The sequence below is a fragment of the Bufo bufo genome, chromosome 1, assembly GCF_905171765.1.
Source record: "Bufo bufo chromosome 1, aBufBuf1.1, whole genome shotgun sequence".
In the NCBI taxonomy this organism is placed as follows: domain Eukaryota; kingdom Metazoa; phylum Chordata; class Amphibia; order Anura; family Bufonidae; genus Bufo; species Bufo bufo.
The window spans coordinates 775,150,854-775,173,154 of NC_053389.1; the positions used below are offsets into that span (position 1 = coordinate 775,150,854).

The 22,301-nt window shown below is 45.3% G+C and overlaps 2 protein-coding genes across 2 annotated transcripts in view; both read left to right on the forward strand.

The window, feature by feature from the left end:
• The window catches only part of LOC120987819 (chromaffin granule amine transporter-like), a 91,416-nt gene extending 79,973 nt beyond the window's left edge, over positions 1-11,443 (forward strand). The window contains exon 11 of the mRNA XM_040415912.1: positions 11,319-11,443. Within this exon, the coding sequence (XP_040271846.1) occupies positions 11,319-11,443 (125 nt within the window). The remainder of the gene's footprint in view (positions 1-11,318) is intronic.
• The window catches only part of LOC120986335 (chromaffin granule amine transporter-like), a 156,708-nt gene continuing 134,783 nt past the window's right edge, over positions 377-22,301 (forward strand). The window contains exons 1-4 of the mRNA XM_040414858.1: positions 377-553; positions 15,171-15,303; positions 16,316-16,631; positions 16,724-16,782. Of these exons, the coding sequence (XP_040270792.1) occupies positions 15,189-15,303; positions 16,316-16,631; positions 16,724-16,782 (490 nt within the window). The 5' untranslated portion in view covers positions 377-553; positions 15,171-15,188. The remainder of the gene's footprint in view (positions 554-15,170; positions 15,304-16,315; positions 16,632-16,723; positions 16,783-22,301) is intronic.

Genomic DNA, 22,301 nt, shown 5'->3' on the forward strand with positions numbered 1-22,301 from the left:
CACACTGTGCAGAGACACACCCCCAGCTGGTAACACCTAGCTGTACCTTTACTGCAAGCTGCTAGCAATTCATTCATAAACTTCTAGTAGAAATAACAGAGAAATGGCGTAACATAGAGCCATGGAAACAGATGCTCCAGAATAGTTATTACATGGGGAATGCAAGTAGTGACTAAAACAAACACGTCAGGAGAGGTGACTTCCTCTTTAGAGGGATCTGTCACAAGGAATTCCACTGTTACACCAGGTACTCTGCCTCTAGGTATAGACCAGCTGAATGTAATTATACTGTTCACTTAGTGATTCATTGCTTGATTTCATTTTAGCCGTAGGTATCTATACAGGTTAAATTTGAGATAGGAAGTTATGGGTAAGTTTAGGAGTGTAGTCACAGTGGCGTGCTTGAATGTCGCTCTGAGTAGACATTTAGTTACGCGTGCATTATAGATTACATGTTTTCAACGTGATACCATATGAGTCCAGCGTGAGGGATTTTGGTGACTCACTCAGACTCTGCTCCTCCTCACACTAATCATACATCTCGGACTCTCTGGTAAGTCCTGTTTTACATGTAAAGGTATTTTCATCATTTGCTGTGTACAAGATCACTTAGTGCTCGAAACGCGTGTGCCGCCATATATGTGATCCCATATATTTTTATGGATATCATGATAAAGTAAGCCTAGTGTCTTTTACCAGATGCTAAATATTTCTATGACATTATGGTTACAAATGATATCAGATGAGGAAAAGCTGCATTAGTAATGATGTGAAGACCCAATGCATGCTGATATTTGTAGTCCCTGGATTCAATGGAGGCCATTTTGGCACCACAAAGATATAAACCAAAAGGGGCCCAGCATGCATGTGGGACCTACACTTCCTGAATTTCATGGTCGCTGTCATGGCACATAACAGGTGAGTTTAGTGTTAGGACCCGTCTTATAGAGATCGCCTTGGCGTGCGGCAGACGGGCTCAAATAATTTTGTACAAAATGTATTTGCTAAGCATGTCTAATTTATTAGCATAGCATTTGCAATATAATATACCTTTTGTACTTTATTTGGTTTGTAGAGTGCTGTTGCACTATGTGCTGTTATATATGTATTTTCAGCCATAGCGACGTGCACCTACGCATTGGGATGTGCTGACCCCCTTTTGTTTTGTATATAGTTAATCCGTCTGTTAGTTTGGTGGGTGACATATTCCCATTCTTGTTGTGAGGTACACCTGCACTGCATACCTGACAGGGAAATAAATATAGTTAATCCGTCTGCTAGATTGGTGGGTGACATCTAACCAAGTTTGGTGTGAGGTACACCTGCACTGCATATGTGACAGGGAAAATAATATAGTTAATCTGTCTGTTAGTTCGGTGGGTGACCTCAAAGTATGAGCAGAGCATCAAATAAGGGACGTGGTCCAGGTCGTGGTGCTGCTGGTGTTGGTGGAGCTCCTGTTGCAGGGAGAGGACGTGGTCGATCTGTGCCAGTTACACGCCCAAATGAAACGCCTTCCTCAGGTGCACGTAGGCGACAGGACATTCAGCGTCATTTTGTAGACCTGAATACCAGTGTACGAATGGTGAGGCTAGAACAAGTAGAGGCAGTATAGATTGGGTGGCTGACAGTGGCTCCAGTTCCTTCACATTGTCTCCCACCCGATCCCCTGCTGAAACTGCAGCCCATGGGCATCTGTCTTTCACCTCACCCCTTGCAAATCAGCCAAGCATTTTGAGCCCTAAGTCATGCAGCAATCTCTTATGCTTTTTGATGACTCTGCTGGCGTGGTTTTCGTGGGCCATCCACCTAGCCCTGCCCCAGAAGTGGAAGAGATTGAGTGCACTGATGCCCAACTACAGCATCCCACATATGTGCGTAAATGGGATACTTCAAACATCTGAATATACAGTACAGACCAAAAGTTTGGACACACCTTCTGTCACGGGGTTCCGAAGGTGCACTCGGTCCCCCATTGCCCGCAGAACTTTTGCTTAGCTTTTGGAATGAGGTTCTGTGTTTGACCTCATTCCCAGGGCGGCTTTAATAGCTGGGTGGCTCCTTGCTCCTAAGTCTGCCTTGAGCGCCGAGCTGATCACTCGGTGCTCGACTGGTTGGTCTGTCGGTCATGTGACGCTGGCCACGTCACATGACCCTCACTCCCCACTATAAATACAGGCAGCCTGCTGGCTACAGGTTGCCTGTTAATTTCTAGGTTCCTGGTATTTGTTGGACTGCTGAATACTTACCTGATCCTGTTCCTTGACCATCCTTTTGCCTGATCCTCCTGTACTGCGCATCCGTCCTGGTATTGTGACCTTGGCTCCCACCTGACTACTCTCTTAGGACTCCTCTTGTACTTCTCTGCTCTCCTGGTATTTATGACCCCGGCTTCTCCTGACAATTCTCTGCTTGCTCCATTTGTACTTTGCAGCTTTCCTGGTATTGACTCGGTCCGTTCACGTCCTGTTGTTTGTCTGTCTGTCATCCCTGCACTTACTCCAAGTTAGGGATTGCCGTCCAGTTGTCCCCTGTCATTAGGACTCGCGAGGCAAGTAGGCAGGGCCAGGGGTAAGGGTGGAGCGCAGTGGTCACTTCCCTTCCCCCTGTGTGTGTGTGTACGCGACCTTTACAGATTAACAGGCCCAATAACCACTGTATTATGAATCCTCTGGTGACCCTGACTGACTATGTCTCTAATCTGACGCAGATGGTGCAGGAGTTAGGGGAAAAACTCAGCTCTTTTGAGTTAGGGCAAGGCTCTTCCACTCCTCAGGCCTCCAGTCCGCATTTTGAGCCCCAGATTAAGCTCCCAGAAACCTTTTCTGGAGACCGGAAGAAGTTTCTCTCTTTTAAGGAGAGTTGTAAACTTTACTTCCGTTTGCGCCCCGTGTCCTCTGGCCCCGAGAGTCAACGCGTGGGCATTATCATTTCCCGATTACAGGGTGATCCCCAGGACTGGGCGTTCTCTTTACCTGCTGGCGCCAGTTGTTTATATTCTGTGGAGGGGTTCTTTCAGGCCCTAGGTACCCTCTATGATGAACCAGACAGGGCTCTAGTAGCCGAGACGGCTCTAAAGGCACTGGTTCAGGGCAATTTACCAGCGGAGGATTATTGCACCCAATTCAGAAGGTGGTGTGTCCCCTCAGGATGGAACGAACCAGCCCTGAAGAGTCAGTTCAGGTCAGGTCTGTCTGATAAATTAAAGGATCTTCTGGTCAGTTATCAACTTCCAGAGACCTTAGAGGAGATGATGACCCTTGTTGTCCGACTTGACCGACGGGTTAGAGAGAGACGACAGGAACAACAGTTCTCTTCCCAGATGGTGGTCCAGCCAGAGGCCTATCCCAGAGACAATGCTGAGGTCTCCACCGAGGAACCCATGCAGGTTGGCATGACCCAAGGGAATCTTCGCCGCAGACGTGGAGAATGCTTTTACTGTGGAGATTCTGACCATTGGATCAACCAGTGTCCTAAGAAGGTCTTCTCTGTCAAGTCTCCTAAGGCAAGGCAACCTAAAGACCAGGTACACCCTGAATTTTCTAAATGTAAGCTTTCGGTACCCATTACGATTTCTCTGGGAGTAGATAAATGGGCGGGTAAGGCCTTTATTGATTCTGGCTCAGCGGCTAGCTTTATTGACTCTGAGTATGCTGTTAGATTGGGTATTCCTATGTTTGCCTTACCAACTCCTATCCATGTCATGGCTATTGATGCTACTCCTCTTATTGGTGGTATGGTGAGCTTATGTACCTCGGAGATTTCTCTAACCGTGGGTGTGTGCCACTCAGAGAGATGTTCATTTCTAGTCCTGGAGAACCTACCTGCTGAGGTGGTACTAGGGTTGCCTTGGCTCCGACTACATAACCCCACTATAGATTGGTCCAATGGGGAGTTGGTGAGATGGGGGCCTAAGTGTGACTCGTGCCTGTCCGTGGTACAGGCTGGGGTCTCAGTAAAGTCTGATACTTTACCCTCTGTTGTTAGAGAATATTCTGATGTATTCTCATCACCACCCCCAGAGGTTCTACCCCCCCATAGACCTTATGATTGTACCATAGAGCTAGTAGAGGGGGCCAAGTTTCCTAAAGGACGAATTTATAATCTTTCTATGCCCGAACGCAAGGCCATGGAAGATTATATTAAGGAGAGCCTTGGTAAAGGGCATATTAGACCTTCTGTCTCTCCTATGGGGGCGGGGTTTTTCTTCGTTAAGAAAAAAGATGGTGGTCTTAGGCCATGTATCGATTACCGGAGATTAAATAAAATCACTGTCCAGAATAGATACTCCCTCCCATTGATTACGGATTTATTTAACCAGGTCCTGGGGGCAACCTGGTTTTCCAAAATTGACCTGAAAGGGGCATACAATCTAATCCGAATCAAGGAGGGAGACGAATGGAAGACGGCGTTCAATACTCCGGTAGGACACTTTGAATATCAGGTGATGCCTTTTGGACTCAGCAATGCCCCAGCTGTGTTCCAAAACTTCATGAATGACATTCATAGGGAATTCTTAGGTAAATTTGTTATTGTCTATCTTGACGACATTTTGATATTCTCTCCTGACTTCGAATCCCATGTGTCTCATGTTAGACAAGTATTAGAGGTGTTGAGGGAGAATCAGCTATCCGCTAAACAAGAGAAATGTGTCTTTGGTGTGCAGGAGATTCTGTTTCTAGGGCATGTTCTGACTCCTCACGCCTTCAAGATGGATCCTGGTAAGGTACTAGCAATTAAGGAATGGGTAAGACCTTCATCCTTAAAGGCCTTACAACGGTTCTTAGGTTTCGCCAATTACTATCGTAAATTTATTATGAATTTTTCCGTAATTGCTAAACCGTTGACCGACCTTACTAAGAAAGGGGCGGATTTGGAGAATTGGTCTACTGAGGCCATTTCTTCATTTGAAAAATTAAAAAAGGCATTCAGTAGCGCTCCCATTCTGATCCAGCCTGATCAGGAGAAACCTTTTATTGTGGAGGTGGATGCGTCCGAGGATGGCGCAGGAGCAGTCCTTTCACAAGGTCCTGCCAGCCTCACTAATCTGAGACCATGTGCCTTCTTCTCCAGGAAATTCTCTCCCACGGAGAGAAACTACGACATAGGGAATAGGGAGCTGCTGGCCATTAAATGGGCATTTGAGGAGTGGAGGCATTTTCTGGAGGGGGCAAGGCATTGTGTAACTGTTGTCACTGACCATAAAAACCTTATGTTTCTCGAGTCTGCTAAGAGGTTGAATCTCCGTCAAGCCAGATGGGCTCTGTTTTTTACTCGTTTTGATTTTTCCATCACGTTCAGGCCGGGAAGTAAAAATGTGAAGGCGGACGCATTATCTCGGAGCTTCCATGCTTTTCAACCTACTGAGGTACCACCTGAATCCATCCTACCAGCAAAAATCTTCTTAGCAGCTCTTACCCAGGATATCTCGGCTCGCATTAGGTCGGAACAACATCTGGCACCGGTATCCACCCCAACAGATAAGTTGTTTGTTCCCGTACAATTTCGTCTCCAGCTGTTGGGTGAGTGTCACGATTCTGCCTTTTGTGGACATCCGGGTGTTGAGGGCACTAAGGATCTGGTTTCTAGATCTTATTGGTGGCCCACTCTAACTAGGGATGTCAAGTCCTATGTGTCAGCCTGTGAGGTTTGTGCCAGGTCCAAGACACCTAGGACTCGCCCTGCTGGTAACCTACGACCCCTACCCATTCCCAGTAGACCCTGGTCCCATATCTCGATGGACTTTATAACTGACCTACCGCTGACGGAGGGTAAGACTGTAGTGTGGGTAGTGGTGGATAGGTTTAGCAAGATGGTCCATTTCATTCCCCTGTCTAAACTCCCGAATGCCAAAACCCTGGCGTCTATTTTTGTGAAAGAAATTGTTCGATTGCATGGTATCCCGAAAAATATTGTTTCAGACAGGGGTGTGCTGTTTGTGTCCAAATCCTGGAGAGCCTTCTGTCAAAGATGTAAAATTTCGTTGTCTTTTTCTTCCGCCTACCATCCTGAGAGTAATGGGCAGACTGAACGCCTTAATCAGTCTGTGGAACAATTCCTGAGGTTGTATGTTGCTGATGACCAGCAATTATGGGTCAAATTCCTTCCATTGGCTGAATTTGCTCTGAATAACCGTGTCAATTCTTCTGCTGGGGTCTCCCCTTTCTTTTGTAACCATGGTTTTCATCCCCGTTTTCATTCTGGGTCGTCCGTCTCCTCCTCTAACCCTGAAGCTGATAAACTCTCCTCCGAACTGTGCACAGTTTGGGCCCGGGTTCAATCGAACCTAGAAAAGGCTCAATGTTCTCAAAAACTCAAGGCCGATAGGAGACGTTCAAGGGGGGTAAACTTTAAGGTTGGGGATAAAGTATGGTTGTCCTCCAAGAATCTATCTCTCAAGGTAACTTCTAAAAAATTTGCTCCTCGTTTTATTGGACCATATAAGATCACGGAAGTGATTAACCCGGTATCTTTTAGGTTGGAGCTGCCTGAGTCATTCCACATTCATAATGTGTTCCATAAATCTCTGCTTAAAAAATATTTTGAACCGGTAGTACCATCAAAAGCCTCGCCTCCGCCAGTTCTTGTTAATGATGCTGTCGAGTATGTGGTGTCTAAAATAGTGGATGTCAGGAAGGTGCGTAATTCCTTGCAGTACCTGATTCACTGGAAGGGGTATGTACCTGAAGAGAGATCTTGGGTACCTGCCAGGGAGGTTCATGCTCCTAGACTTGTTCGTAAATTTCATTTAGAACACCCTGAAAAGCCATCGCCTGAAGTCTTGGGTCCGGTGGCCCCTCGTAAAAGGGGGGGTACTGTCACGGGGTTCCGAAGGTGCACTCGGTCCCCCATTGCCCGCAGAACTGTTGCTTAGCTTTTGGAATGAGGTTCTGTGTTTGACCTCATTCCCAGGGCGGCTTTACTAGCTGGGTGGCTCCTTGCTCCTAAGTCTGCCTTGAGCGCCGAGCTGATCACTCGGTGCTCGACTGGTTGGTCTGTCGGTCATGTGACGCTGGCCACGTCACATGACCCTCACTCCCCACTATAAATACAGGTAGCCTGCTGGCTACAGGTTGCCTGTTAATTTCTAGGTTCCTGGTATTTGTTGGACTGCTGAATACTAACCTGATCCTGTTCCTTGACCATCCTTTAGCCTGATCCTCCTGTACTGCGCATCTGTCCTGGTATTGTGACCTCGGCTCCCACCTGACTACTCTCTTAGGACTCCTCTTGTACTTCTCTGCTCTCCTGGTATTTATGACCCCGGCTTCTCCTGACAATTCTCTGCTTGCTCCATTTGTACTTTGCAGCTTTCCTGGTATTGACTCGGTCCGTTCACGTCCTGTTGTTTGTCTGTCTGTCATCCCTGCACTTACTCCAAGTTAGGGATTGCCGTCCAGTTGTCCCCTGTCATTAGGACTCGCGAGGCAAGTAGGCAGGGCCAGGGGTAAGGGTGGAGCGCAGTGGTCACTTTCCTTCCCCCTGTGTGTGTGTACGCGACCGTTACACCTTCTCATTCAAAGACTTTTCTTCATTTTCATGACTATGAAAATTGTAGATTCACACTGAAGGCATCAAAACTATGAATTAACACATGTGGAATTATATACATAACAAACAAGTGTGAAACAACAGAAAATATGTCATATTCTAGGTTCTTCAAAGTAGCCACCTTTTGCTTTGATTACTGCTTTACACACTCTTGGCATTCTCTTGATGAGCTTCAAGAGGTAGTCCCCTGAAATGGTTTTCACTTCACAGGTGTACCCTGTCAGGTTTAATAAGTGGGATTTCTTGCCTTATAAATGGGGTCGGGACCATCAGTTGCATTGAGGAGAAGTCAGGTGGATACACAGCTGATAGTCCTACTGAATAGACTGTTAGAATTTGTATTATGGCAAGAAAAAAGCAGCTAAGTAAAGAAAAACGAGTGGCCATCATTACTTTAAGAAATGAAGGTCAGTCAGTCAGCCGAAAAATTGGGAAAACTTTGAAAGTAAGGGCTATTTGACCATGAAGGAGAGTGAAGGGGTGCTGCGCCAGATGACCTGACCTCCACAGTCATCGGACCTGAACCGAATCGAGATGGTTTGGGGTGAGCTGGACCGCAGAGTGAAGGCAAAAGGGCCAACAAGTGCTAAGCATCTCTGGGAACTCCTTCAAGACTGTTGGAAGACCATTTCAGGGGACTACCTCTTGAAGCTCATCAAGAGAATGCCAAGAGTGTACAAAGCAGTAATCAAAGCAAAAGGTGGCTACTTTGAAGAACCTAGAATAGGACATATTTTCAGTTGTTTCACACTTGTTTGTTATGTATATAATTCCACATGTGTTAATTCATAGTTTTGATGCCTTCATAGTCATGAAAATAAAGAAAACTCTTTGAATGAGAAGGTGTGTCCAAACTTTTGGTCTGTACTGTATATATATATAAAAAAAAGAAAAAGCAGACTGATGTACCAGACCTGAAAAGGGCTTTTTGGGGTGCTGTCAGGACGCTGTCCTTACAGCAGATGAGTCTGTGGACACAGAACACTGCCCTAGCTAACGCTTTCCCTATTGAATCAGCAGCAGCAGCACTGTCCCTCCTCTCACTGAGAATGCAGATTCCGAATGAATCTAAAATGGATGCTGTCCAGGAGGTGGGAGGGTCTGGGAGGGAGGGTCTGCTGCTGATTGGCTGGAATGTGTCTGCTGACTGTGAGGTACAGGGTCAAAGTTTACTCAATGATGATGTATAGGGGGCGGACCGAACATTGCATATGTTCGCCTGCCGCGGCGAACGCGAACAAGCTATGTTCGCCGGGAACTATTCGCCGGCGAACTATTCGGGCCATCTCTAATTGTCATTAGATTTCGCAGTACGGTACTTAATAGTAAAGTTTAAGTTGGCCAGTCTAGAGGCCCATCTTTGTTCTAGAGCTCCCAGACGTGCAGTGTTCAAGTGAGCTAGCAGGTTATTGTCGGTGTAGACCGTGAAAGGTGTAGCAGCTAGGTAGTCCTTGAATTTCTCAGTGACAGCCCAGACCAAGGCTAGGAACTCCAGTTTGAACGAACTGTAGTTATGGTCATTCCGCTCTGGCTCTCGTAAAGATCTGCTGGCATAGGCGATGACTCTTTCAGTTCCAGCTTGTGTCTGAGATAGTACAGCTCCCAAACCTTTCTTACTTGCATCAGTATAGAGGCAGAATGGTAGGCTGTAGTCAGGAATCAGGATAACCCAGGACGGGAGGTTCTGTAAGTTTTTCTTTCAACAGTTGGAAAGCAGCTTCTCTCTTTTCATTCCACTCCACTGGTATCTTGGAATTCTGACATCCTTTAGGATAGGTTCCGCAATCTGAGCAAAGTGCGGGATAAATCTACGATAGTAACTTGCAAATCCGAGGAAACTCTTGACCTCCTTGCCTGTTTTGGGAGCCGGCCAGCTTTGTACTGCTGCTATTTTGTCAGGGTCCGGTCTCACGCCTTCTGCACTCACAACATGTCCCAGATATTTCACTTGGGGCTTCAGTAAGTGACACTTTGAAGGTTTCACTTTCAGTCCATGTTGAGTCAAAGTCTGGAACACTTCCGCCAGGTGCTGTAAATGTTTCTCGTAGGTCTTAGAGTAGATGATCACATCATCCAGGTACAACAACACAGTCTCAAAGTTTTTGTGTCCAAGACATCTTTCCATGAGTCTCTGAAATGTCCCAGGGGTGTTGCATAGCCCGAATGGCATGTTGTTGAACTCAAACAGACCCATTGGGGTGGCAAAACCTGTTTTTTCTTTATCTTCTGGTGCCATTGGAACTTGCCAATAGCCACTGGTTAGATCCAGAGTTGAAAAGTAAGCAGTGGATCCCAGAGCTGCCAGGGATTCTTCAATTCGTGGCAGGGGGTACGCATCCTTGTGCGTAATGTTGTTGATCTTACGGTAGTCCACACAAAAATGGATGGTTCCATCCTTCTTCTTTACCAGGACTAAGGGAGCAGCCCAGGGGCTGTGACTATCCTGGATGACATTAGCTGTCTTCATATCCTGCACCATCTTCTTCACTTGCTGGTACATGGCAGGAGGAATTGGTCGGTATCTCTCTTTGATTGGAGGATGAGTGTCGGTTGGAATGGTGTGCTGTATTAAGCAAGTCTGTCCATAGTCCAGAGAATGTTTGCTGAAGACTTGATGGTGTTGTTTGACTAAGTCCAGCACACCGTTGATCTGCTAAGCAGAGGTTGTGGTATCGCCAATGTGTAGTTCGGCCCACCAGGGCTGTTCTGGCGGGTCTTTGGCTTCCTCCACTGTTTGGAGTGATTGTTGAGCCGCAGCAGTGGGATAATCCAGGATATCCTGCGGGCGGATGTGGTATAGGCAGGCCACTGGATAGTGCTCTTTTAATTTCCCAGCTTCATCACCCAAATTGACTAAGCGTATAGGTACCTTTCCTTGGGACACGGTGACCACGCTCCTGGCGGCTAGGACAAGGGGATGATCCTGAAGATGTATTGTCTCCACAAGGGCCTGATAATCCTGACTTTGGATACCGATGCAAGCCTTGCACCATATCAGAGTCTCTGCTCCAGGCTGGAGTTTGATAGGGTGAGCATCCTTGATGCGGACACGGCAGATTTCACCCTGTTGATTGCTGAACTTTTGTTGGGCGGATAGCGCTCGAATGGTCTGGTGAATAACCCATTGAGTTTCATGGGGTGTAGTCAGCAGGGTTTTCTTTAAGTCTTTCAGCACTTCAGGGTAGCAATTGCTGAGTACATTCCCAGGACCACAGAGCAATTGTCATCATCTGGGACCTGAATCATGATTACTCCTTGACATGAGAGTTCAGTATCTTCAATTTGTAAGGTAGGTTCCCAATAACCTAGTATAGGCACTGGTTTGCCATTGGTAGCCATGATCTGGAGCCAAGATTCAGGAGGTTGTATCAGTTGGGCTCCGTTTCGGCATGTGTCAAATGCTGCTTGGCGGATGGTAGTCACTTGAGATCCGGTATCAATTTAGGCAGGAAACTTCACTCCGTTGATGTTAACTTCCACCATGGGGCAGGCGCCCACATACCTCGGCATAAAGGCTGGATCTTTGGGACCTAGTATTCTTCCTCCCGAGGGGCGGTCCTCGACCTCAGGGGATACCTGTTTAACTGACGGCAGTCCTTTGCAATGTGTCCATACCTCTGACAATGCAGGCATCGCTGTTCCCTGATGTTTTGATAACCGGGGTCTGGTAATTAACTGACTGGCTGACGCCGACATTCTTGTGGACCGGGCGTAGAGCGGTCTCTGTTTGCAAAAGTTCCTTTCCCCACCTTGGGTTGTTGTTCTAGTCGCTGTAGCTGTTTCCTCATCCTCTCCAAAGTCTCAGCTAAGAGGGAGACTTGAGCGGTCAGAGCTGCTACAGTATCTGAAACGGGTGCCTGAGCTCCGTGCTCAGCTATTTGGCTGTGAGTAGCAGGCCGTAGTGCGGGCCCTGCCTTCTTGTTTTCAGGAGGTTCAGCTTGGTGACCTTCCCCTAGAATGCCAATAGCAAGTTCCTTAAAGGCCAAGAAAGGGGTATCTGGGTGCTGAGCTGAAAGCATCTTCAGCTGACGTTTGAGGGATTCATCAAGGACACCTTCAATAAACTGTTCCCTGATGGTTTGATCTTGTCCCTCAGTTTCACGGGGATCAATCTGAATAACAGCTCGCAGTGCTTACTGCAGGGACAGGGCAAAGTCTCTCAAGGTCTCCTTTGACTGCTGCCGCTTTCCAAAGAAGCGCATTTTAAGTTCAGAGGCGGTCCTAGTCTCAAAGGTGGTACTGAATCGGTCTAGGATCTGTAACCGGCCAATCAGTATTTCCACTTTCTGATCCTGTGATACAGGATATAGCTTAAACGTGGCTAGCATTTTATCACGGAATTCCCTGAGTGAATGAGGTTCTCCTGAGTAACTTGGGAGCCAGGGTGCCCCAAAATAGTATGGCATAGTGAGAGGCATAATGCAGGTGGCTGCCGCTGCTGCTGGTGGATCGCTGCGGTCAAAGTGGGTGCTATCTTCATTGTCAGACATGTCCCTTGATGCCCAGTACCGGATTGGAGGGGTTAGTACTGGCTACAATGCAATTTTAGATGCAAATTGCTATGGGTGACTGCAGCAGAATTGGTGAGTGGCTCCTTTAAGAGTCGCTGCCACTGCTCAATTTCGGGACGTATGGTGCTCTGGTAGACAGATAACAACTATTAACAGTCTTTAGCAAGGTCATTTGCACAATTGTACTCACTCAGGTTTAATAGCAGACGATTCTTCACCATTCCATGAAGACAATGCTGTATTTCCCTTTTTTTAAATGTCCGCCGCTTTACTTCCTGCTTCCTGTATGGGCAGCGATCTCTTTGTCCTCCTGGGAACTTGTATTCCACACTTTTGTTCCTGCTGCTGTAGAGATGCTTTCTCTGTGGAGACAGGATGTTTGGTTCCCTCCCCTCTGCTGGGTGGAGATATCTGGGATAGTTGCCTAACCCCTGCGCTGCCACTGTGCTGCAACTGATGCAAGTCCACACTCCTCAGCAATAAGTACATGCAGTAAGGCACAAAGGTAAATCCTGGTGAGGCACACTATTGTATCCCGTTCTGTTGGCACACAGCTCAATCAAGTTCCAGTGACGCCACTTAATGCAATGAGCAGGACCGTGGTACGGTTAGGCGGAAGCCAAAATATGCAGTGGGTCCGGATAGGGATATAATAGTCTATGTTTTTTGTTCGTGACGCCAATTTCAGCATGCGCAGGGTGCAGTCTCAGGGCCCTTTAAGGTGTTGCAACTCACGTACCAGGTTAGGAATGCCAGAGTGGTGTAATGTCTCTGTGTAGTAGTAGGTATAGTGTCAACGGTGTCTCCTACCTCGGTACGGCTGGACTCCTGGATCCTGGCTCACTTGCAATAAATGAGTGTGTTGCTAGTAGGAGTAATGGAGGAACTTGGTAGTAATGAATGAGATCCAGACTTGGAATATAACTAAACTTGTCTTTACTGGAGGCAGCATTAATCCATATGAGATACAGCAATAGTCTTGGGTCCCTGCAGGTATTGGCAATGTATGGCAGGGATCAATATCTCTTCTGCTCCTATCATATGCCTGGAGAATATGGCAGGAATCTGTATCTTCTGCTCTGTCTATCTTCTGCTGTGTATGGGACTGACTAGCTGAGGAGGAATTTGGCTTCTCCTGGTCTCTGGATAGTTACTCACAGTTATGCTCACAGGGAATGGTTCGTCCTGGAGTTCTGGAGGTGGCTGCTTGCTTGTCACCAGTTGAGGCTGTAAGACTCAGACTGGGAATGGTGATCTTTGGTCTCAACCGAGACGAGATCCTGGTTTGGGAACCCTATTTCTGGAAGCTCCTACTTGCACAGCCTTCCCCTTGCAGGAGAGCTGGAACACACCGGATCTAACTGGTTTCTTCCCTCCCTTGCTGCAGGGTGTGGGAAACTCCACTTCCCTTAAGCAGGGGGGCAGAACAGAACTGGAATGTTCCATTCTGAATGGCCATAGCATTAAAACTATTCCTACCAACGATGCCGCCACCTGCTGGTAGACCTGAAACATTACAAAGGAAATATCACATTTAAAATGGTTTCATATGCACAGTTGTGAACGACATGAGGGAAATCACATCAGATGACAATATTAATGCTCTTAGCAGATTGTAGCGGGGTAAAAGCGTTAGTAACCCCACTCTGGGGTGTTACAGAAGTGTCCTAGCATAACCATCTGAAGTCTGGTACGTCACCGATAGTAAAGAAAAAGGGGGAGCAGGACAAGTGCTAGAAATGATCCGATGTTCCACTCATACATGGTAAATGAGTGAAGGAAAGCTTATGTCCGGGTTCAGCTCTGGACACGGATAACCCATTTAAATAAAAAAAAAAACTGCAGCAGTCAACCCAAATTATAAGACTAGTTATATAGCTTTCATTGTTTACTGCAATATATGATGCTCTGATGGAATAACAATAGAAGGAGCTCTCTGGTCACAGTGATGGCCTGACTGAAGAGTGAAGCAGGACTATCTGCCATGCTAAAATTTTATAAAAGGGGGAAGTAAGAAGGACAGGAAGCTGAATATGTGGAGTTACTAAAGAAATATCCAGAAAAAACATTTTTGGGGAAAAATACATAAATTATTAATTGATAATACTGCTAAAAATTTAAGAAAATAACCCTTTTATACATGAGGGATGTGTAGGGTGCCGGAGGTGCATCCCACCCTCTGTACTTCGGGACATTATTCTGGGGTTAGGATCCTGTTACACAAGTGGCAGCTGAAGATATAGCAAATTGATTGGCACTCGTTTAGCTCCATATGGAGTCAATTTTTCCCTCATATGCTGGAGAGTCTATGGGGTAAAAGACAGTCCAGGCCACAACTTTGAGGGACTTTCAGATGACTTCCTGCAGAGCTGTGTGAGGCTAGTGGAGGAGATTAAGGTATAGCTCACCTCTGTGAAGACTATGGGCCAGATTTATCATTAGCTTAAGTCAGAAAAATGGAGTAAAAAAAGTTGCACATTTTTGCGCCATTGCTAAAACTGCTCAAAAATTTGCAACTTTTTTCTGCTCTGCACTATGCTCGCCAGTTTTCTAAAAGTGGGCGTGTTTTCTTATGTGAATGAATCTCTAGACAGATTTACTATTGCGACTATTTAAAAAGTCGCAAAAAATGCGCAATTTCACTCCAGTGAGGACCATGCTTTTCTTATGAGACTTTTTAATAGAACATGTGACTTTTTCGTGAAGATGTGCAACTTTTGTAAAGCTGCTTACTGACAAATAAACTGCTACCGTCAAACCACATTTATTACAGTCTTAAAGGGCCGATCATAAATCTGACTTGGCTAAAACTGACTTTAACCATATGTGAAAGTGGAGTGAGCTGTCAGAGCAATGATAAATCTAGCCCTATGACCATCAGATCTTAGGGAGAGTCTGTAAAATATAAAAAATACTGGGTACATTCTACAACTGCTCAGAAGCTGGGGTAACCCTAAAGTGATCCTTATTTCCTTGGCAGGGATTTACAGGGATGTGTGAGGAGAAAGAACTTTGAAACACAAAAGACCTGAAGTCAAAATTCCAATGTGAACAAAGCCCGACGGAGTCCTTCTATCTGAGATTTAACCCTGTCTTTTCTTTTTGAAGGGTGATATCTGTGGTGCCATGATGGAGTGCAGCCCATGCAGATGGCCTAAAGAAAAGAGGGGTTCCAGAGAGGTGGTCCTTGTGGTGGTCTTTATAGCCCTTTTGGTGGATAATATGCTTTTCACAGTGGTTGGTATGTCTGCCTTTCGAGGTGTTACATGTTCATTATAGGTTTATTCACATCTTAAGTATTTATGAGATATTCAACTTTACATTACAGTGTATTGTCATAATATAGAAGTTTGAAAGACCTGGTTAGGCACAGTATGTGGCCATATAGGGTAATATCAACAATTCCATGTAGAAGAAGTCTCTAATTTAAAGGTGTTTTCTCATCTTATACATCATTAGGATATGCCATCACATTATAACCAGTGGGATTCTGATCTCTAGAACATGATTCTAAGACTGAAGGGACCACAGATCTGAATTAGTACTATGACCGCTACACTATTTTCCTGTTCCCTGGCTTTCCTCCTGGCTGTGCATAAAATCCAGCTGGGCCCATTTACTTGACTAGATTTGTGCTGAAGTTCCTTGCACAGTGGTTAACCAGAAGCTATGATGGCATGGCCAACCAGTCTTGCATTTAAAACTGCACATGGGTAGTGAGGTTGGAGGGAAATTGTGAGTATGGATTTTAATTATGAACCCAAGGGAATGGTAGAGTCAACTGAGCAATTAAAGGGTTTGTTTCTGCAGATTTTACAAGGGAAAATTATATTATGCTATTCCGATAAATCACCATCCATTTAATAGAAGAATGGCTTGAGGCAACCAAAATGGTACCTTTACAGATCAGATCTCCATTCTAGTTCATTGAGGGCAAACACAACCTGGAGTAGCCTCATTATAATATCCATATCCCTAAAAGGGCAACAACAAGTCAATTACTGCCCAGTAGACATATATGATAATGATCTTGAGGGGTTGCCCTTTTACAGATTTTACATTGGGGGTCAGAAGCTTTGAGTTATGCCACCGCTGGCACCTACTGCACTTTGATGCTCCCTTGATTAATTAGAAGCCCTAATCTTGTGAGACTCATAGGTCAGATAATTCTTTATAATGATTTTATGATGTTCATCTTGACTCAATGTTTATTCACATATTTATTTCTAATAAGTACACCCATCTTTGTCTAGTTCCCATTATTCCAAGTTTCCTCTATCGGATAGAACATAAGAATGGAAATACAACTGTGGGCATGATTGCATCATCTTCTGATTCCAAAGTTTCTTTTGCCTCAATATACTCTCTGCATGAGAACACAACCATCTTAAGTGACCAATCAAATTATGAAGGGGTCAATAATAAGAGACAGGAGGCCCCCAATAATTCCAGCTGCGACAAGGAAACAAGTATCCTGCACCATGAGAATATCCAAGTTGGTCTTCTGATTTCAACCAAAGCAATAGTACAACTGATAGTCAACCCCATAGTAGGACTCATTACCAACAGGTACATGGTAGTACAAGATTCAGAAGCTGTACTATAATACTTCTGCTTTACCATTTCAATTTCTCATTCTAAATCTCTTCTTATTCTTCTAGGGTTGGATTTGATAAACCACTATTTGCTGGATTTATCATCCTGTTCTTTTCTACTTTAAGTGAGTTATGTATTCATCATTCCATGTCGACAACCCTCCCAAAAATATGAAAATTTTATGAATCATTTTAGGGCATATGAAATAGGAGTGGTGTAATGCATAATTTCACCTGTGGGAGTGCTGCAAGGAAACTGTACACTTGCTACTGGATTACATTATAATGGGAAACCCTTTAAAAAAATATTTTAACATCCCTCTTGCTACCAATGCACCCCAAAAGGGGTGGAATAGTGAAAAAATGCAATTTGAAGTGTGTGTGAGTTTTTGATCACTTTTTATAAAAAAATTATTGGGGAGTTGAAATGACAAAAGATCGAGAATTGGCTGTTTTTATTTTTCCCCGTTGTGCCGTATGTTATTAATATTGTTATATTTTAATTGTATGGGCATTTTCACACCCGGCGATGCCGGTGATGTTTATATTCTTTTATTGGTTAAGTATTTTTGTTTTAAGGAAAGGGGAGTGATTTGAACTTTTATATTGTTATTGTTATTATTATTATTATTTTTATTTTTTTCTAAAAACTTGTTTATTTTTTATTTTTTACTATTTTTAAGTCACCCTAGGTGACTATAACTGGGAATCATTAGATTGCCCATTATGTTCATTGACTATATAGCCATCATTGAACACTTCATTTTAAATATAGCAATACAATGCTGCCAACTAGTGGCCTGTATTGTTATATTCCTCTAATAGACTCTGAAGCCTGCTTGAGAATTCGGTCTATTAGAATAGTGTAATAGGTTCCCCGATTTCAGCAGTGGAAAGCTGTTACAGGAGCGAAAGCGCGCAGCTTCCGCTTCCGGACTGCTCAGATGCCGCGGTCACATTTGACCACGGCATCTGAAGGGGAAAATGTATGTGATTAGCCTTATGGCTGTCTAGTCCTTCATGCAAAACAGGAGGATTAGTCTAGTCCTCCATGCAAAACAGCCTCAACTCTGTTATGTTGGTGGGCTTCCTCCCATTAAATGCTTGCTTCAAGTCCTTCCACAACATTTCTATTAGATTAAGGTTAGGACTTTGACTTTCCAAAACCTTAACTTTATTCTCCCTTAATCTTTCTTTGGTAGAATAACTGCAAGCACTCTCTTTTTTTACATAGTTTGTCCCTAATATTCTAGTGTAGCCTAGCAGGTTGATTGCTGGATCGATTTGAATTGTATAATCTATTGAACAGCTGCATTCCAGCCATACTTATCTTACCTGTATGTCCAACTTTGGGGTATTCCAGGTCAAGTAATCCTTCTTCTAGCTCAGGTGTTTCCTTCCTTTGGCCTTCTTGATCCAGCACTGAGTTTTCTTATTGAATACAGAGCAAGGGTACGGCTACACGGTGACCCTGTAGTAAAAACAAAAATGTCACTAAATACGTAGCTGTAGGTTTGCGCTGCAGATCTCCGATGTGATGTGGCTAGATGTCACAGAATCCGATAAATAAATAGCATAGAAGATCACGCTGCTTTCAAACACCACCTCCTTCCTCAGCAAATGGGTAAAATGGAAAAGACACGAAGGCAGGGATCACCAGATTTCACACAATAGTATCCCTCCTTTGGTCGACACTCCTGTAGATAATCAAACAGATGCAGCCATAGTGAAGTCCTGACTGGCACCATATATTCAAAGGGTTTATTGTACTTACAAGCGTAAACTTGTTAAAAGCATAAAAGTCACAGACGTGCCATGCACAGAAATTGGGCGATTTCTGTGCATGGCACGTCTGTGACTTTTATGCTTTTAACAAATTTACCCTTCTTCTCGTCGTGTAGCCATACCCTTACTCTGCATTCCATAGGAAAACTCAATCAAGAACCAAAAGGAAGGAATAACCTGAGCTAGAAGAAGGGTAACGATAACTTGAGCTGGAATACCCCTTTCCACAGTCCCATAGCACACCCTATTGTACACACACAGTGACAAAGAAGACCATGGCAGAGGCTGCTGGTTCATACAGTATCCCTGGAGGTAGGAGCTGAGTAACATAAGATTTAATGTGGCTGTCCGGCATCACAAACAACTCCACTCATGACCATGGCACAAGACTGGCATAGCAACAGTGTTATTCAAATTGACGAGGACGAGCTGCAAAACCAGACAAAGCCTATATGTGCAGTGTTCATTTTAGGACATGGTCAGATATCATAGTCACATATCAGAAAAAAGTCTGTGTGAGGTAAAATACTCCCCCTGACACCTGACACCTGACCATGACTTTGATATTTGACATCTGAGTTTGACTTATGCTCTTCATAGGTCAGGGTCAAAGTCAGAATGAGTTATATACGGTATATACTATGTATGTGTATGCTAAATCACACAACCAAAGAAAGTATATAGCTGAGCTTCTGGCTATATGTCCGAAATGCTGCCAGCTGACAGACTACAGTGTTATATGAGTGCATAGCTCAGTGGTTAGGTTACTGGTTTGTGCACTGGAGTTTTTGGGTTCAAAACTCATTAGTAACCTTAAAACAACAAGTTAATGTCTTTAAACATTACATAAGAGACAAATTCAATTGATTTGTGACGCTGATGTCTGACTTACCTGGCTAGTGAGCGTCAGTGTCACAATGACTTTTAGGTTTACTGTATTTTTTTATGCTAAATCACATAAACATAAACTAACATTAGGCAGGCCTATAGCTCAGTGGTAAAACAATTGTCTCATATCCTGGGTTCAAAACCCCTTTCAGGGTCTAAAAAAATACCATTTTATTAAGCCCTATATAAGAGACAAATTCAAGAGATGTTGTGATGCTGATATCTGACTTTCTTCACTGGTCAGCGTCACCGGACTTTTAGGTTCATTGTATTTTTGGTATACTAAATCTCATAGATAAACACCAAAGGTTATGATTTTTTTTTAACTCTATACTCAGTGGTAAGACACTTGCTTTACATGTAGTGTTCATGAGTTCAAACCAGCTTTCAATAAAATTAATATCTTACTGAGCCCTAGATCAGAGACAAATTCAAGTGATACAAGTAGTCCTTTTTTTATTTTATCAAGAGTACATGGGCAGCACTATAGTAATGGGGGGAAGGGGCACTGATTTATTGTATCTTCATCTATTTCCAGGTGACTGAGGGCTATTTCGTTTTTGTTGTCTTGAAAGAGCCACTGAACAATATAATAATGTATTTTTATTTCTTAGGACGGGGTCTAATTATCAGATCTGTAAATCACTTTATTAAAATTATTTGTCGGCATCCACCCAAACATAAGCTGCAAAGAGATGACCACTAGGAGTCTCACTAGTCCACTGTCTGTGGTTAGGCTTGGCCCAGCTCTCCCAACAAATCCAGGCAGGAGGAAGTGTGGGAGTGTTCTGGAGTAGGCAGGGCTGGGACAAGGCCATTTGGTGCCCAGGGCGAAGATGGCAAACTGCGCCCCCCCCCCCCCCGTTTTTAAGAAAGAATCAATGTTGTTTCAAAACAAGAATATACTTAAAGCAATAGAACAAAGGACTGTGGGACTTTGAAAGTATTCATTTTAAAACACGTGTGTAAACACGAATATGAACTTTGCCCCACGATAGCTCTTTTGTAGAACCCCCATAAAAACTTACAGTTACTTGACTTGGCCCTTGGGGATCTCGGACGCCACTTCAACACTTGGCCGGGGGCTCGGCGGAGCTGATGTTGTGCTTTATCCTAATGAGAAAGATTTCATAATAAGGATTTAGAGAAGGGGCAGAGGAATAGCAGAGCAGGGAGAGGCTGGTGCTGCTACTAGGGGGTCATACCATGGGGGAGTAATAAAGCCCACCATAATGCCCCCCCAGTAGTAATAATTCTCCTTATAATATGCAAAACATACCCCTTTGTAATGCCCCCAGTTGAGCTAATGTTCCCATAATGTGCCAACATAAAATACCCCTTCTCAGTGCCCCCGTAGATGACCCCCATAGTGCTCCCCCCTTCCCCATAGTACCCACCATAATGTGTCCCAGTATAAAATGCCCCTATACAGAGCCCCCCATATAAAATATCTTCTTTTTAGCCTCAGTAGATGCCCCTAAATAATCTGCAGTAAGATGTGCCCCCATAGATGCCCCCATATCATGTGCCAGTAGCCAGAGCCCCCCCATATCATGTGCCAGTAGCCAGAGTGCCCCCATATCATGTGCCAGTAGCCAGAGTGCCCCCATATCATGTGCCAGTAGCCAGAGCCCCCCCCCCCCATATCATGTGCCAGTAGCCAGAGTGCCCCCATATCATGTGCCAGTAGCCAGAGTGCCCCCATATCATGTGCCAGTAGCCCCCCATATCATGTGCCAGTAGCCCCCCTTATTGCCAATAGCCCCCTTATGGGCCAGTAGCCCCCCTTATGTGCCAATAGCCCCCCTTATGTGCCAGTAGCCCCCTTATGGGCCAGTAGCCCCCCTTATCATGTGCCAGTAGCCCCCCTTATCATGTGCCAGTAGCCCCCCTTATCATGTGCCAGTAGCCCCCCTTATCATGTGCCAGTAGCCCCCCTTATCATGTGCCAGCCCAGTAGTCCCCCCTTATCATGTGCCAGCCCAGTAGCCCCCCTTATGTGCCAGCCCAGCCCAGTAGTCCCCCCTTATCATGTGCCAGCCCAGTAGCCCCCCTTATCATGTGCCAGCCCAGCCCAGTAGTCCCCCCTTATCATGTGCCAGCCCAGTAGTCCCCCCTTATGTGCCAGCCCAGCCCAGTATTGTACCTATATAAATAAAAAAAATAAAAAAAAAACTTATACTTACCTCCAGCAATGTGATGCGATGCAGGCCGCCTCTTCCGTCTGTGTCCCTCGCTATACGGCAGTCAGGCGACGCGATGACGTCATCGCGCCGCCTGCACCGGCCTCTGATAGGCTGCCAGCACTAGGCCGGCAGCCTATCAGAGGAACAGGAGGGGACACACCTCTCCCTCCTCTGCCGCAGCGCAGGCATCTGTATTGCCGTCCTGAGGACGGCAATACAGATGACTATGGAGATGAGCGCTTCCGCAATGGAAGCGCTCATCTCCTGCTCTGCCCTGCCGCCGGCCGCGGCCGCCCCCACTTGTCACCAGGGCCGCGGCCTTGCGGCACTCAGGCTTGCCGGCCCACCGGGAAATTTCCCGGTATCCCGGCAGGCCAGTCCGGCCCTGCTGCGCCCCCCTCCTGTCCGCAAATGGTAGCGCCCAGGGCACCCGCTCCTTCGGCCCCTGCCTTGTACCGGCCCTGGGAGTAGCTGATGCCGCAGGAGACTTGCAGGATTCACTACCTCCTCACAGATCTGCAAACCAACTTATCTTCTAAATGTGCTCTCCCTCCGCTATCTTACATGGGTTATACATTGATTCACCTCTCTCAAGTGTGTATGCAGTTATTAGCAAGAATCACTATTTTTCTGGGACTCCTGAAAAAGTTGAGTAGCCACTATAGGCAGAGCTGTGTCCTGGCTTATACATATCTACTGTATATATGTGTATTATACACAGACAGCATGCTATAGCTTCAGCACACTGAGATCTGCTCAGAAAGCTAATATTCAAATTACTGCTT